At 53.1% G+C, this 15,997-nt stretch overlaps 1 protein-coding gene across 2 annotated transcripts in view; it reads right to left on the bottom strand.

The window, feature by feature from the left end:
- Positions 1 to 15,997, bottom strand: part of SASS6 (SAS-6 centriolar assembly protein) — a 204,456-nt gene that overhangs the window by 166,094 nt on the left and 22,365 nt on the right. For both annotated transcript variants that reach the window (XM_075321013.1, XM_075321012.1), the window contains exon 6: positions 9,837 to 9,956. In XM_075321013.1, coding sequence (XP_075177128.1) covers positions 9,837 to 9,956 — 120 coding nt within the window. The remainder of the gene's footprint in view (positions 1 to 9,836; positions 9,957 to 15,997) is intronic.

Below are 15,997 nucleotides of genomic sequence, written 5' to 3' on the forward strand. Positions count from 1 at the left end.
AAACAACATGAACAACATGTGCACCCGAAAAACGAAACCCTAAGAACAAATAGGGCGGGTGCTGGGTCTCCCAATTGGAGCTAGAAGAAAAGGAATTTACGGTAAGTAAACAAAATTCCCTTCTTCTTTTTCGCTCCTAATTGGGAGACCCAGACAGTGGGACGTCCAAAAGCAGTCCCTGGGTGGGTAAAAAGATACCACATGAACGGGCTGTCAGACAGCCCTTTCCTACAGGTGGGCCACCGCCGCCTGAAGGACCTGTCTACCTAGGCTGGCATCTGCCGAAGCGTAGGTATGCACTTGATAGTGTTTGGTAAACGTGTGCAGACTCGACCAGGTAGCCGCCTGGCACACCTGCTGAGCCGTAGCCTGATGCCGCAATGCCCAGGACGCACCCACGGCTCTGGTAGAATGGGCCTTCAGTCCAGATGGAATCGGAAGCCCAGCAGAACGGTATGTGTGAAGAATTGGTTCCTTGATTGAGATGAAAGGAAGAAACCACCTTGGGAGAAAACTCTGGAATTGGACGCAGTACTACCTTGTCTTGGTGAAACACCAGGAAGGGAGATTTGCAAGATAACGCCGCTAGCTCGGACACTCTTCGAAGAGACGTGACCGCCACAAGAAAAACTATTTTTTGTGAAAGCCGAGAAAGGGAAACCTCTTTCAAAGGCTCGAAAGGCGGCTTCTGGAGAGCAATGAGAACCTTGTTTAGATCCCAGGGTTCCAATGGCCGTCTGTAAGGAGGAACGATATGACAAACTCCTTGGAGAAACGTGCGTACTTTAGAAAGCCGTGCCAAGCGCTTCTGAAAGAATACGGATAGCGCGGAGACTTGACCCTTAAGAGAGCTAAGCGACAAACCTTTTTCCAACCCAGACTGCAGGAAGGAAGAAAAATTGGCAATGCAAATGGCCAGGGAGAAAACCCTTGAGCCAAGCACCAAGCTAAGAATATCTTCCACGTCCTGTGATAGATCTTAGCTGAGGATGGTTTTCTAGCCTGTCTCATTGTGGCAACAACTTCATGAGATAAACCTGAGGCCGCTAGGATCCAGGACTCAATGGCCACACAGTCAGGTTCAGGGCCGCAGAATTCAGATGGAAAAACGGCCCTTGAGACAGCAAATCTGGACGGTCTGGTAGTGCCCACGGTTGGCCTACCGTGAGATGCCACAGATCCGGGTACCACGACCTTCTTGGCCAGTCTGGAGCGACGAGAATGGCTCGATGGCAGTCGGACCTGATTTTCCGGAGAACTCTGGGTAACAATGCTAGAGGTGGGAACACATAGGGGAGTCGGAATTGCGACCAATCCTGAACCAAGGCGTCTGCCGCCAGCGCTCGGTGATCGTGAGACCGTGCCATGAAAACTGGGACCTTGTTGTTGTGCCGTGACGCCATCAGATCGACGTCCGGCGTCCCCCAGCGGCAACAGATCTGCTGAAACACGTCCGGGTGAAGGGACCATTCTCCTGCGTCCATGCCCTGGCGACTGAGAAAGTCTGCTTCCCAGTTTTCCACGCCTGGGATGTGAACTGCGGATATGGTGGACGCTTTGCTTTCCACCCACGTCAAAATCCGCCGGACTTCCTGAAAGGCTTGGCGACTGCGTGTTCCCCCTTGGTGGTTGATGTACGCCACCGCCGTGGAATTGTCCGACTGAATCCGAATCTGCTTGCCTTCCAGCCATTGTTGGAAGGCTCGCAGAGCAAGATAGATTGCTCTGATTTCCAGAACATTGATCTGCAGGGTGGACTCTTCCTGAGTCCACGTCCCCTGAGCCCTGTGGTGGAGAAACACCGCTCCCCACCCTGATAGGCTCGCATCCGTCGTGACCACTGCCCAGGACGGGGGAAGGAACGACTTTCCCTGTGACAATGAGGTGGGGAGAAGCCACCAACGCAGAGAGTCCTTGGCAGTCTGAGAGAGGGAGACAGTCCTGTCGAGGGACGTCGATTTCCCATCCCATTGGCGTAGAATGTCCCATTGTAGAGGGCGCAGATGAAACTGCGCGAACGGGACCGCCTCCATTGCTGCTACCATCTTTCCTAGGAAATGCATGAGGCGCCTCAGTGAGTGCGACTGGCTCTGAAGGAGAGATTGCACTCCTGTCCGTAGCGAACACTGCTTGTCCAGTGGAAGCTTCACTATCGCTGAGAGAGTATGAAACTCCATGCCAAGATAAGTCAGAGATTGGGTCGGGGTTAGATGAGACTTTGGAAAGTTGATAATCCACCCGAAACTCTGGAGAGTGTCTAGTGCCACCTTCAGACTGTGTTGGCATGCCTCTTGAGAGGGTGCCTTTATAAGCAGGTCGTCTAGATACGGGATGACCGAGTGACCTTGCGAGTGCAGAACAGCTACTACTGCTGCCATGACCTTGGTGAAGACCCGGGGGGCTGTTGCCAGACCGAAAGGCAACGCTACGAACTGCAGGTGTTCGTCGTGTATGACGAAGCGTAGGAAACGCTGATGCTCTGGCGCAATCGGCACGTGGAGATACGCATCTTTGATATCTATTGATGCTAGAAAATCTCCTTGAGACATTGAGGCTATGACGGAGCGTAGGGATTCCATCCGGAACCTCCTGACTTTTACGTGTCTGTTGAGCAACTTTAGATCCAGGACGGGTCGATACGATCCGTCCTTTTTTGGGACCACAAACAGATTGGAGTAAAAACCGTGACCTTGTTCCTGAAGAGGGACGGAGGTCACCACTCCTTCCGCCTTTAGAGCGGCCACCGCCTGCAACAGAGCATCGGCTCGGTCTGGTGGTGGAGAAGTTCTGAAGAAACGAGTTGGCGGACGAGAACTGAACTCTATCCTGTACCCGTGAGACAGAATATCCCTCACCCAACGGTCTTTGACGCGTGACAGCCAAATGTCGCCAAAGTGGGAAAGCCTCCCACCGACCGAGGGTGTGGGAATCGGAGACTGCAAGTCAGGAGGACGCCGTCTTGGAACGGTTCCTCCGGCTGTCCTTTTTGGGCGTGACTGAGACCTCCAAGAATCCGAGCGTCTCTGGTCTTTTTGAGTCTTCTTTGACGAGGCGAATTGGGACCTGCCCGGTCCTCGAAAGGACCGATAACCAGACTGACCCTTCCTCTGTTGGGGTTTGTTTTGTCTGTGTTGCGGTAAGGATGAGTCCTTACCCTTGGAGTGTTTGATGATTTCATCCAAACGCTCTCCAAACAATCGGTCACGAGAAAAAGGCAAATTGGTTAAGCACTTCTTGGAATGAGAATCTGCCTTCCAATGTCTCAACCACAGGGCCCTACGCAAAACAACGGAGTTGGCTGACGCCACTGCCGTGCGGCTTGTAGCGTCAAGAACAGCATTAATCGCGTACGACGCGAATGCCGCCATTTGCGAGGTCAATGGTGCTACCTGCGGGGCAACTGCACGTGTGACTGAGTCGACTTGCACAAGCCCGGCTGAGATAGCTTGGAGTGCCCATACGGCAGCAAAAGATGGCGCTAACGACGCTCCAATCGCTTCATAGATGGATTTCAGCCAGAGCTCCATCTGCCTGTCAGTGGCATCTTTAAGTGCCGCTCCATCTTCAACTGCAACCAAGGATCTAGCTGCAAGCCTGGAAATTGGAGGATCCACTTTTGGACACTGGGTCCAACCCTTGACCACCTCAGGGGGAAAAGGATAGCGTGTATCTTTAAGCCGTTTAGAAAAACGCCTTTCCGGATAAGCGTGGGGTTTCTGGATTGCGTCTCTAAAGTCAGCGTGGTCCAGAAAAGTGCTTAATGTACGCTTAGGATATCTGAAATGGATTCTCTCGTGCTGCGAAGCTGACTCCTCTACAAGAGGAGCTGGTGGGGAAATATTTAACATCTTATTGATGGACGCTATAAGATCATTAACTATGGCGTCACCATCTGGTGTATCTAGATTGAGAGCGGTCCCAGGATCAGAATCCTGATCAGTTACGTCCGCCTCATCACCCATAGATTCATCTCGCTGGGATCCTGACCATTGAGATGAATGTGAAGGCCCCTCATAGCGAGCCCGCTTAGGTTGCCTGGGGCCATCGTCCGAGTCAGAGTCTTCACCCTGAGGTGTATGTGCCCGTCCCGGAGCTTGGAGGTAATTCAGCTGAGGGGGACCAGGGGGCAATGATTGCACAGTGTCCGTGGCCTGAAGTACAGGCCTAGCTCGCAATGTGTCAAGAATTTGTGACATAGTGAGAGACATTCTGTCAGCAAAAGCTGTAAACTCAGTTCCTGTCACCTGGACAGCATTCACAGGTGGTACACCCTGGGTCACGTCCAGCAGAGGTCCCGACTGTGCAAGTGCCGCAGGGGCCGAGCACTGCACACAATGGGGGTCAGTGGAGCCTGCCGGTAGAAAAGTCCCACATGCGGTACAGGAAGCATATAATGTCTGTGCCTTGGCACCCTTGCGTTTTGTGGACGACATGCTGTTGGCTCTCTGCAATGTGAGAGAGTCTATAGCCAAAGGGCGACCAGCGCTATGCAGTACAAAGTATTTGCAGGAACAAAATACTAAGATTACTACTGGCACAAGAGGGGGTGAGCCCTGAGGGCTGCTTACCGCCCGCTGAATAGCGGGTAAGAGGCGCAGAATTCCTTGTCTGGGTCTCCCCGGCTCCCCTCTGCAGCTCAGCGTGTCAGCAGGAATGGCTGCCGGCGTCTGTGGAGAGGGGCGGTCCGTGGGAGTTCCCAAACAAAAGTGCGGGAAACAGTGTCCCCTCTGTGCCTATTGTGAGGGCTGGAGTATGTAAAAACGACTCCAGCCCTCAGCGCTGATGCACTGACCAGCGTCCCGCCCCTCTCCTGACTGGCAGGTCTGGGGGCGGGAACGAACGGAACTAGGCCGCAAAAGCCGGGGACTCGAGTTATCAGCGCGGCCGCCGTAAAAGCGCGGCCCGCGCTGAAGTCCCCGGCGCACCACAAGTGCCAGCCGCGCCGCAGTCCCAGCGGCCGGCGCGACCGTTTCCCAAAAGTGTGCCTGCTTCAGCGAAGCTGAATGAGGCCATGGCACAAGCGCCGCAGCGCTGATGTCCCCGGCGCACTACAACACCCAGCATGCTGCGGTGTGAGCGCCAAATGCACGGGGACACAGAGTACCTTGAGGAAGCAGGGCCATGTCCCTGATGTACTCCGCTCCATCCAGCATCTTCTCCAGGGGCTGTAGATGGAGCACGGTCTCAGTGCCTGGAGACCAGTAAATCCCACTTCACCCAGAGCCCTGTAAAAAGGGATGGGGAAGGAATCAGCATGTGGGCTCCAGCCGCCGTACCCGCAATGGGTACCTCAACCTTACAAACACCTCCGACATACAGTGGGGTGAGAAGGGAGCATGCTGGGAGCCCTGTATGGGCCCTCTTTTCTTCCATCCGACATAGTCAGCAGCTGCTGCTGACTAAAAACAATGGAGCTATGCGTGCGTGTCTGACCTCCTTCGCACAAAGCTAAAACTGAGGAATCCGTACTCCTACGGGAGGGTGTATAGCCAGAAGGGGAGGGGCCTTACACTTTTAAGTGTAGTTCTTTGTGCGGCCTCCAGAGGCAGTAGCTATACACCCACTGTCTGGGTCTCCCAATTAGGAGCGAAAAAGAAAGGGACTGCTTCCATTGCTGCCACCATCTTCCCCAGGAAGTGCATGAGGCGCCTCAAGGGGTGTGACCGACCTTGAAGGAGAGATTGCACCCCTGTCTGTAGTGAACGCTGTTTGTCCAGCGGAAGCTTCACTATCGCTGGAAGAGTATGAAACTCCATGCCAAGATATGTCAGCGATTGGACCGGTGTCAGATTTGACTTTGGAAAATTGATGTGGAGCAATTGGTACGTGGAGATAAGCATCCTTAATATCGATCGATGCTAGGAAATCTCCTTGGGACATTGAGGCGATGACGGAGCGGAGGGATTCCATCCGGAACCGCCTGGTCCTTACGTGTTTGTTGAGCAGTTTTAGGTCCAAAACAGGACGGAAGGACCCGTCCTTCTTTGGAACCACAAACAGGTTGGAGTAGAAACCGTGACCCTGTTGCTGAAGAGGAACCGGGACCACCACTCCTTCTGCCTTCAGAATGCCCACCGCCTGCAGAAGAGCCTCGGCTCGCTCGGGAGGCGGAGATGTTCTGAAGAATCGAGTCGGAGGACGAGAGCTGAACTCTATCCTGTAACCGTGAGACAAAATGTCTCTCACCCAACGGTCTTTTACTTGTGGCAGCCAGGTGTCGCAAAAGCGGGAGAGCCTGCCACCGACCGAGGATGCGGTGTGAGGAGGCCGTAAGTCATGAGGAAGCCGCCTTAGTAGCGGCACCTCCGGCGGTCTTTTTAGGGCGTGATTTAGACCGCCATGCGTCGGAGTTCCTCTGATCCTTCTGCGGCCTTTTGGACGAGGAGAATTGGGACCTGCCCGCACTCCGAAAGGACCGAAACCTCGACTGTCCCCTCCTCTGTTGGGGTGTTTTTGGTTTGGCCTGGGGTAAGGATGTTTCCTTTCCCTTGGATTGTTTGATGATTTCATCCAATCTCTCACCAAACAAACGGTCGCCAGAAAATGGCAATCCAGTTAAGCACTTTTTGGAAGCCGAATCTGCCTTCCATTCCCGCAGCCACAAGGCCCTGCGTATTGCCACCGAATTGTCGGCTGCAACCGCCGTACGGCTCGCAGAGTCCAGGACAGCATTAATAGCGTAGGACGCAAATGCCGACGTTTGAGAGGTTATGGACGCCACCTGCGGCGCAGACGTACGTGTGAGTGCGTCAATTTGCGCCTGACCAGCTGAGATAGCTTGGAGTGCCCCTACGGCTGCGAATGCTGGAGCAAAAGACGCGCCAATAGCTTCATAGATGGATTTCAACCAGAGCTCCATCTGTCTGTCAGTGGCATCCTTGAGTGAAGCTCCATCTTCCACTGCAACTATGGATCTAGCCGCAAGTCTGGAGATTGGAGGATCCACCTTGGGACACTGAGTCCAGCCCTTGACCACGTCAGGGGGGAAAGGGTAACGTGTATCCTTAAGGCGCTTGGAAAAACGCTTATCTGGACAAGCTCGGTGTTTCTGGACTGCCTCTCTGAAGTCAGAGTGGTCCAGAAACATACTCTTTGTACGCTTGGGAAACCTGAAACGGAATTTCTCCTGCTGAGAGGCTGACTCCTCCACTGGAGGAGCTGAGGGAGAAATATCCAACATTTCATTGATGGACGCAATAAGATCATTCACTATGGCGTCCCCATCAGGAGTATCAAGGTTGAGAGCGGCTTCAGGATCAGAATCCTGATCAGCTACCTCCGCTTCATCATACAGAGAGTCCTCTCGCTGAGACCCTGAACATTATGATGATGTCGAGGGGATATCATAGCGAGCTCGCTTAATCGGTCTGGGGCTGCGGTCCGTGTCAGAGACCTCACCCTGGGATCCATGAGACACCCCGGGAGGACATTGCTGTTCCAACTGAGGGGGACCAGGGGGCAATGATTCCACAGTGCCCCTGGCTTGAGATGCCGGCCTGGACTGCAACGCTTCTAATATCTTAGCCATAGTCTCAGAAAGTCTTTCAGTAAAAACTGCAAACTCCGTCCCTGTCACCTGGACAGTGTTAACAGGTGGTTCTCCCTGGGCCACCCTTAGCAGAGGCTCCGGCTGAGAAAGTGCCACAGGGGCCGAGCATTGCACACAATGAGGGTCAGTGGAACCTGCCGGCAGTATAGCCGTACATGCTGCACAGGCAGCATAGTAAGTCTGTGCTTTGGCACCCTTGCTATTTGTGGACGACATGCTGTTGTCTTCTCTGAGCAATACAGGAGGGTATATAGACAAAAATCAACCGTGCACCATACAGTGTAAAGTATAGTCTATAATCATATAATCTATAAGTACACTTCTGCACTAGTGGGGCCAGCACCACAGGTGCTGCTTACCGCCTGCGCAAAGCGGTTGTGTGGGCACCAGAAATCCTGCCTGGGTCTCCCTGAGCTTGTCTCTCCTCTCCAGCGTTAGCAGAGCTGAGAGGAATGGCTGCCGGCGTCCTGAGGAGAGGAGGGAGCCGTGGGCGTGACCCAGAAAAGTGCGGGAACTGGTGCCCCACTGTGCAGAGTGAGGGGGGTGGAGTATGCAAAGCATGCTCCAGCCCTCAGTGCTGCCGTCCTGTACAGCGTCCCGCCCTTCCCCTGATTGGCAGGGCTGGGGGCGGGAAGAAAACGAGACTAGGCCGCAAAAGCCGGGGACTCGAGTTATAAGCGCGGCCGCCGTATAAGCGCGGTCGGCGCGGAAGTCCCCGGCGCACTAACAGTCCCAGCCGCGCCGCAGTGATAACCATGGCAGCGGCGGTCAGCGCGGCAGTCCCCCTACACGAACACACTCAGCGACGCTGAAGTGTGTAATGGCACAAACGCAGTCAGCGCTGCTGTCCCCGGTGCACTAGCACACCCAGCAATGCTGGAGTGTTGCTGTGCGCGGTCCCCACGGGGACACAGAGTACCTCAAAGTAGCAGGGCCATGTCCCTGAACGATACTCGGCTCCTATCCAGCATGGTCCTCAGGAGCTGTGGATGGAGCACGGTCTCCTGTGCCTGGAGACCGAAAGGATCCCACTTCACCCAGAGCCCTAATTGAGGGATGGGGAAGGAAAGCAGCATGTGGGCTCCAGCCTCCGTACCCGCAATGGATACCTCAACCTTAACAACACCGCCGACAAGAGTGGGGTGAGAAGGGAGCATGCTGGGGGCCCTGTTATGGGCCCTCTTTTCTTCCATCCGACATAGTCAGCAGCTGCTGCTGACTAAGCTGTGGAGCTATGCGTGCATGTCTGACCTCCTTCGCACAAAGCATAAAAACTGATGAGCCCGTGGCAGCACGGGGGGTGTATAGGCTGAAGGGGAGGGGCTTTACACTTTTAGTGTAATACTTTGTGTGGCCTCCGGAGGCATAGCTATACACCCCAATTGTCTGGGTCTCCCAATAAGGAGCGACAAAGAAACATAATTTTTTTAAAACTTATTTTATTTTACTAGGTCCCCTAGGGGACTATATGGATCAGAAGTCTGATCGCTCTTCCATATCTGCTGATCACAGCTACACAGCTGTGAACAGCAGATATACTCATTTGCTGTCTCACCCATCTCTCGGCTGGGTGAAACAGTGAGTGAGTCATGTGAGCTACAGGAGTCATCACATGACCCTGTGCTACCATGACAACCACCAGAAGTCACGTGATGACGTCACGTGACTTCTGGTTTCGGCAGTATGTAATAGTTTACCGTGATCACAATTATAATGGCGCTGTCACTTATTGACAGCGACATTTTAAGGGGTTAAACGGCACAGGCGGATAACGATTCTGCTTGTGACCAGCAGGCACACATCTCAGCTGTTTAAATCAGGTGAGATGTGCGCCGGCAGCAGTGGGAGAGTAACCCTATGACTGCTAGGACATAATTTTACCGCCCACGGTCGTTAAGGGGTTAAGCTTAGCGAGGCACAATTTAGAGAAGGAAACAGCCATGTTTTCTTTCAATCTTCACTATTAAAGTGGTTTTTCTAAAAGAAGTAATTTGCTCTCTATAGGCAAGATGATCACATCCTGACCATTGGGGTCTGACCAATGGGACCCCCAGTGACCCACAAAACAAAACTCTGCAGAGATCTGTCTGAATCGAGCAGAGGTTGTGCATATGCATCTTCACTTGATAAGGTCTCCATTTCTTCAGTTGTCTCCTGGCAGACAGCCTCCTTGCACTTTGTTATGGATGGGACATGCAGAAGAAAACCGAATGGTAAAGCATATTTCTTTTTTTTTTGTCCATTTGAAAATGAGCTTTATTAACTAGTTAATTAGTCAATAGTGTACCTGCTGAGCCTGGTCTTTCTCGCCTCTAAGCTCTGCCGTGTGCTGGCTGTTTAGTGTTGCAATCTTGGATGAGGAGTCACTTTTAATCTGCTCCAGTTCAGTACTTTTCTCTAAAAGACTCTACATAAGAGAATAAGGGGTGATCAAGTAGGATTTGAAGGTCGTCAAAACAACAAGGGGGAATGAAAAGAAGAAAGAAAAAAAAAAAAAAACAAAAAAACACAACATGCACACACATTTTTTTCTCATTAATATAGTGAAGTATAGATAGATGGATTATTAGGCTGAGCACACGGTGAGTAAAACGGAGCAAGTGGAGGGCAATAAAAAGTAAATCGCATACCACCCGGACACATGTTACTCGATGGGGCAGCTCTCATGAGCGATTTTCTCGGACCGAGAAAACAATCGCAGCATGCTGCAGGTGGAATCCGGTTCGTTTGCACTCATCCCCATATCAGTCTATTGGAGTGAGAGAAACATCGCATTGCATGCGCATTACACCGGTGTAATGACTGCAGTGTGAGAATCGCAGCAGCTGATAATGGAGGAGATCGGGAGATTAATCCCTCCCTCTTCACTGCAGTGTCCGCCCTGTCCTCCGCGGCTGTGCTGTGATCGCAGGCATGACAGTCACATGACACTCGCCTTACACTCCAGCAGAGCGGGAGCAGAGTGTCATGTGATTCCGTAGCATTAATGACCGCGTGGCCCCAGCCTTACAAGGAAGTCACCAACTTCCATAGAAATAAAAAACCCATATATAGTGGTGGTGATGGTACAATTTCATACAGTATATCACAAAAGTGAGTACACCCCCTTTTCATGGGACAACACTGAAGATATGACACTTTGATACAATGTAAAGTAGTCAGTGGATGGCTTGTATAACAGTGTAAATTTGAGTACACCCCAAAGTGAAAATGGCCAAATTGTGCCCAATTACCCATTTTACCTGACCGGTGTCATATGACTCAGTGTTATAAGGTCTCAGGTGTGAATGTTGACCAGGTGTGCTACATTTGGCGTTAGCGCTCACAGACTCTCATACTGGTCACTGGAAGCTCAACATGGCTCCTCATGGCAAAGAATTCTCTGAGAAGCTGAAAAAAAGATTGCTGCTTTATATAAAGATGGCCTAGGCTATAAGAAGTTTGCCAACACCCTGAAAGTGAGCTGCAGCACAGTGGCCAAGACCATACAGCGGTTTAACAAAACAAATTCCACTTAGAACAGGCCTCGCCATGGTCAACCACATACAGATGTTGTCTTTTCAAAAGAAGGGAATTTTGTTTACTTACGGTAAATTCCTTTTCTTCTAGCTCCTATTGGGAGACCCAGACAATTGGGGTGTATAGCTTCTGCCTCCGGAGGCCACACAAAGTATTACACTTTAAAAAGCGTAACCCCTCCCCTCTGCCTATACACCCTCCCGTGCATCACGGGCTCCTCAGTTTTGGTGCAAAAGCAGGATGGAGGAAACTTATAAATTGGTCTAAGGTAAATTCAATCCGAAGGATGTTCGGAGAACTGAAACCATGAACCAAAAGAACAATTCAACATGAACAACATGTGTACACAAAAGAACAACAGCCCGAAGGGAACAGGGGCGGGTGCTGGGTCTCCCAATAGGAGCTAGAAGAAAAGGAATTTACGGTAAGTAAACAAAATTCCCTTCTTCTTTGTCGCTCCATTGGGAGACCCAGACAATTGGGACGTCCAAAAGCAGTCCCTGGGTGGGTAAAAGAATACCTCGATAAAAAAAGCCGAAAAACGGCCCCCTCTTACAGGTGGGCGACCGCCGCCTGAAGAACTCGCCTACCTAGGCTGGCATCTGCCGAAGCATAGGCATGCACCTGATAGTGTTTCGTGAAAGTGTGCAGACTCGACCAGGTAGCCGCCTGACACACCTGCTGAGCCGTAGCCTGGTGCCGCAATGCCCAGGATGCACCCACGGCTCTGGTAGAATGGGCCTTCAGCCCTGAAGGAATCGGAAGCCCAGAAGAACGGTAGGCTTCAAGAATCGGTTCCTTGATCCACCGAGCCAAGGTTGACTTGGAAGCCTGCGACCCCTTACGCTGGCCAGCGACAAGGACAAAGAGCGCATCCGAACGGCGCAGGGGCGCCGTGCGAGAAATGTAGAGCCGGAGTGCTCTCACGAGATCTAACAAGTGCAAATCCTTTTCACATTGGTGAACTGGATGAGGGCAAAAGGAAGGTAAGGAGATATCCTGATTGAGATGAAAAGGGGATACCACCTTAGGGAGAAATTCCGGGACCGGACGCAGAACCACCTTATCCTGGTGAAACACCAGGAAGGGGGCTTTGCATGACAGCGCTGCTAGCTCAGACACTCTCCGAAGTGATGTGACTGCCACTAGGAAGGCCACCTTCTGCGAAAGGCGTGATAGAGAGACATCCCGCATCGGCTCGAAAGGTGGTTTCTGAAGAGCCGTTAGCACCCTGTTAAGATCCCAGGGTTCCAGCGGACGCTTGTAAGGTGGGACTATGTGGCAAACTCCCTGCAGGAACGTGCGGACCTGTGGAAGCCTGGCTAGACGCTTTTGAAAAAACACGGAAAGCGCCGATACTTGTCCCTTGAGAGAGCCGAGAGACAAACCCTTATCCATTCCGGATTGAAGGAAAGAAAGAAAAGTGGGTAAGGCAAACGGCCAGGGGGTAAAACCCCGATCAGAGCACCAGGATAAGAAGATCCTCCAAGCCCTGTGATAGATCTTGGCGGACGTTGGTTTCCTGGCTTGTCTCATAGTGGCAATGACATCTTGAGATAACCCTGAGGACGCTAGGAGCCAGGACTCAATGGCCACACAGTCAGGTTGAGGGCCGCAGAATTCAGATGGAAAAATGGCCCTTGAGACAGCAAGTCTGGTCGGTCTGGGAGTGCCCACGGTTGACCCACCGTGAGGTGCCACAGATCCGGGTACCACGACCTCCTCGGCCAGTCTGGAGCGACGAGGATGGCGTGGCGGCAGTCGGACCTGATCTTGCGCAACACTCTGGGCAGCAGTGCCAGAGGAGGAAATACATAAGGCAGTCGAAACTGCGACCAATCCTGAACTAATGCATCCGCCGCCAGAGCTCTGTGATCTTGAGACCGTGCCATGAATGCCGGGACTTTGTTGTTGTGCCGAGACGCCATGAGGTCGACGTCCGGCGTTCCCCAGCGGCAACAGATCTCTTGAAACACGTCCGGGTGAAGAGACCATTCCCCTGCGTCCATGCCCTGGCGACTGAGAAAGTCTGCTTCCCAGTTTTCTACGCCCGGGATGTGAACTGCGGAGATGGTGGAGGCTGTGGCTTCCGCCCACAGCAGAATCCGCCGAACTTCTTGGAAGGCCTGACGACTGCGTGTGCCGCCCTGGTGGTTGATGTACGCGACCGCCGTGGCGTTGTCCGACTGTATGCGGATCTGTCTGCCCTCCAGCCACCGATGGAACGCCTTTAGGGCTAGATACACTGCCCTTATCTCCAGAACATTGATCTGAAGGGAGGACTCTGTCGGAGTCCAGGTTCCCTGAGCCCTGTGGTGGAGGAAGACCGCTCCCCACCCTGACAGACTCGCGTCCGTCGTGACCACAGCCCAGGATGGGGGCAGGAATGATTTTCCCTTCGACAAGGAAGTGGGAAGAAGCCACCACTGAAGAGAGGTTTTGGCTGCCAGTGAAAGAGAGACGTTCCTGTCTAGGGACGTCGACCTCCTGTCCCATTTGCGGAGAATGTCCCATTGAAGTGGACGCAGATGAAACTGCGCAAAGGGAACTGCCTCCATTGCTGCCACCATCTTCCCTAGGAAGTGCATGAGGCGCCTCAAGGGGTGTGACTGGGTCCGAAGGAGAGAGTGCACCCCTGTCTGCAGCGAACGCTGTTTGTCCAGCGGAAGCTTCACTATCGCTGAGAGAGTATGAAACTCCATCCCGAGGTAAGTCAGTGATTGGGTCGGTGTCAATTTTGACTTTGGGAAATTGATGATCCACCCGAACCTCTGGAGAGTCTCCAGAGCAATGGTCAGGCTGTGTTGACATGCCACCCGGGAGGGTGCCTTGACTAGGAGATCGTCTAAGTAAGGGATCACCGAGTGGCCCTGAGAGTGTAGGACCGCCACCACGAATGCCATGATCTTGGTGAAGACCCGTGGGGCTGTCGCCAGGCCGAAAGGCAGTGCCACAAACTGAAGGTGTTCGTCCCCGATGGCGAAACGCAGGAAGCGTTGATGCTCTGGTGCAATCGGCACATGGAGATAAGCATCCCTGATGTCGATTGAGGCTAGGAAGTCTCCTTGGGACATCGAGGCGATGACAGAACGGAGAGATTCCATCCGGAACCGTCTGGTTCTCACGTGTCTGTTGAGCAGTTTGAGGTCCAGAACGGGGCGGAATGATCCGTCCTTTTTTGGCACCACGAACAAGTTGGAGTAAAAACCGCGACCACGTTCTTGAATGGGAACGGGAATCACAACTCATTCTGCCTTCAGAGTGTTCACCGCCTGAAAAAGTGCATCGGCTCGCTCAGGGGGCGGAGATGTTCTGAAGAAACGAGTCGGAGGACGAGAGCTGAGCTCTATCCTGTAACCGTGCGACAGAATGTCTCTCACCCATCGGTCTTGGACATGTGGCGACCAGGCGTCGCAAAAGCGGGAGAGCCTGCCACCGACCGAGGATGCGGTTTGGGGAGGCCGAAAGTCATGAGGAGGCCGCCTTGGAGGCGGTTCCTCCGGCGGTCTTTGGAGGACGTGACTTAGACCGCCATGCAGAAGAGTTCCTCTGGCCCTTCTCTGACCTGTTGGACGTGGAGGATTGGGACCTGGCTGAGGGCCGAAAGGACCGAAACCTCGATTGAATTTTTCGTTGCTGAGGTTTGTTTGGTTTGGACTGGGGTAAGGACGAGTCCTTACCCTTGGATTGTTTAATAATTTCATCCAATTGCTCGCCAAACAAACGGTCGCCAGAAAATGGCAAACCGGTTAAGAACTTCTTGGAAGCAGAGTCTGCCTTCCATTCGCGTAGCCACATGGCCCTGCGGACTGCCACCGAATTGGCGGACGCTACCGCTGTACGGCTCGCTGAGTCCAGGACGGCGTTCATGGCGTAGGACGAAAAGGCCGATGCCTGAGAAGTCAAAGACACAACTTGCGGAGCAGAGGTACGTGTGACTGCATTAATCTCAGACAGACAAGCTGAGATAGCTTGGAGTGCCCACACGGCTGCAAAGGCCGGAGCAAAAGACGCGCCTATGGCTTCATAGATGGATTTCATCAGGAGCTCTATTTGCCTGTCAGTGGCATCCTTGAGCGATGAACCATCTGCCACTGATACTACGGATCTAGCCGCCAGTCTAGAGACTAGAGGATCCACCTTGGGACACTGAGCCCAACCCTTAACTACGTCAGGGGGGAAGGGGTAACGTGTGTCATTAAGGCGCTTAGTAAAGCGCTTGTCCGGAAATGCTCGGTGCTTCTGGACTGCATCTCTGAAGTTAGAGTGATCGAAAAACGCACTCCGTGTACGTTTGGGAAACCTAAACTGGTGTTTCTCCTGCTGTGAAGCCGACTCCTCTATAGGTGGAGTTGGGGGAGAAAGATCTAGCACCTGGTTGATGGACGCTATAAGGTCATTTACTATGGCGTCCCCTTCAGGTGTATCAAGATTGAGAGCAACGTCAGGATCAGAACCCTGAGCTGCGACCTCCGCCTCATCCTCCAGAGAGCCCTCATGCTGCGACCCCGAACAGCGTGATGAAGCCGGGGAAGGTTCCCAGCGAGCCCGCTTAGCCGGTCTGGGACTGCGGTCCGTGTCGGAGTCCTCCCCGTGGGACCTAGGTGTCACCCCAGGAGCACTCTGCTGCACCGACCGAGAGGGGCCTGGGGGCGATGAACTCACAGTGCCCGGGGCCTGTGTGACCAATCTGGACTGCAAGGCTTCTAGTATCTTAGCCGACCATCTGTCCATAGACTGAGCCATGGATTGTGAAAGCGACTCAGTTTCTCAGCCAAAACTGCAAACTCTGTCCCTGCCACCTGGACAGTGGAAGCCGGCGGTTCTACCTGAGCCAAGGGTCCCACAAGTGCCCGAGGCTCCGGCTGAGTGAGTGCCACAGGGGCCGAGCATTGCACAGTGAGGGTAGGTGGAACCTGCAGGTAACAT

This window comes from Anomaloglossus baeobatrachus, chromosome 8, assembly GCF_048569485.1.
Source record: "Anomaloglossus baeobatrachus isolate aAnoBae1 chromosome 8, aAnoBae1.hap1, whole genome shotgun sequence".
Classification (NCBI taxonomy): domain Eukaryota; kingdom Metazoa; phylum Chordata; class Amphibia; order Anura; family Aromobatidae; genus Anomaloglossus; species Anomaloglossus baeobatrachus.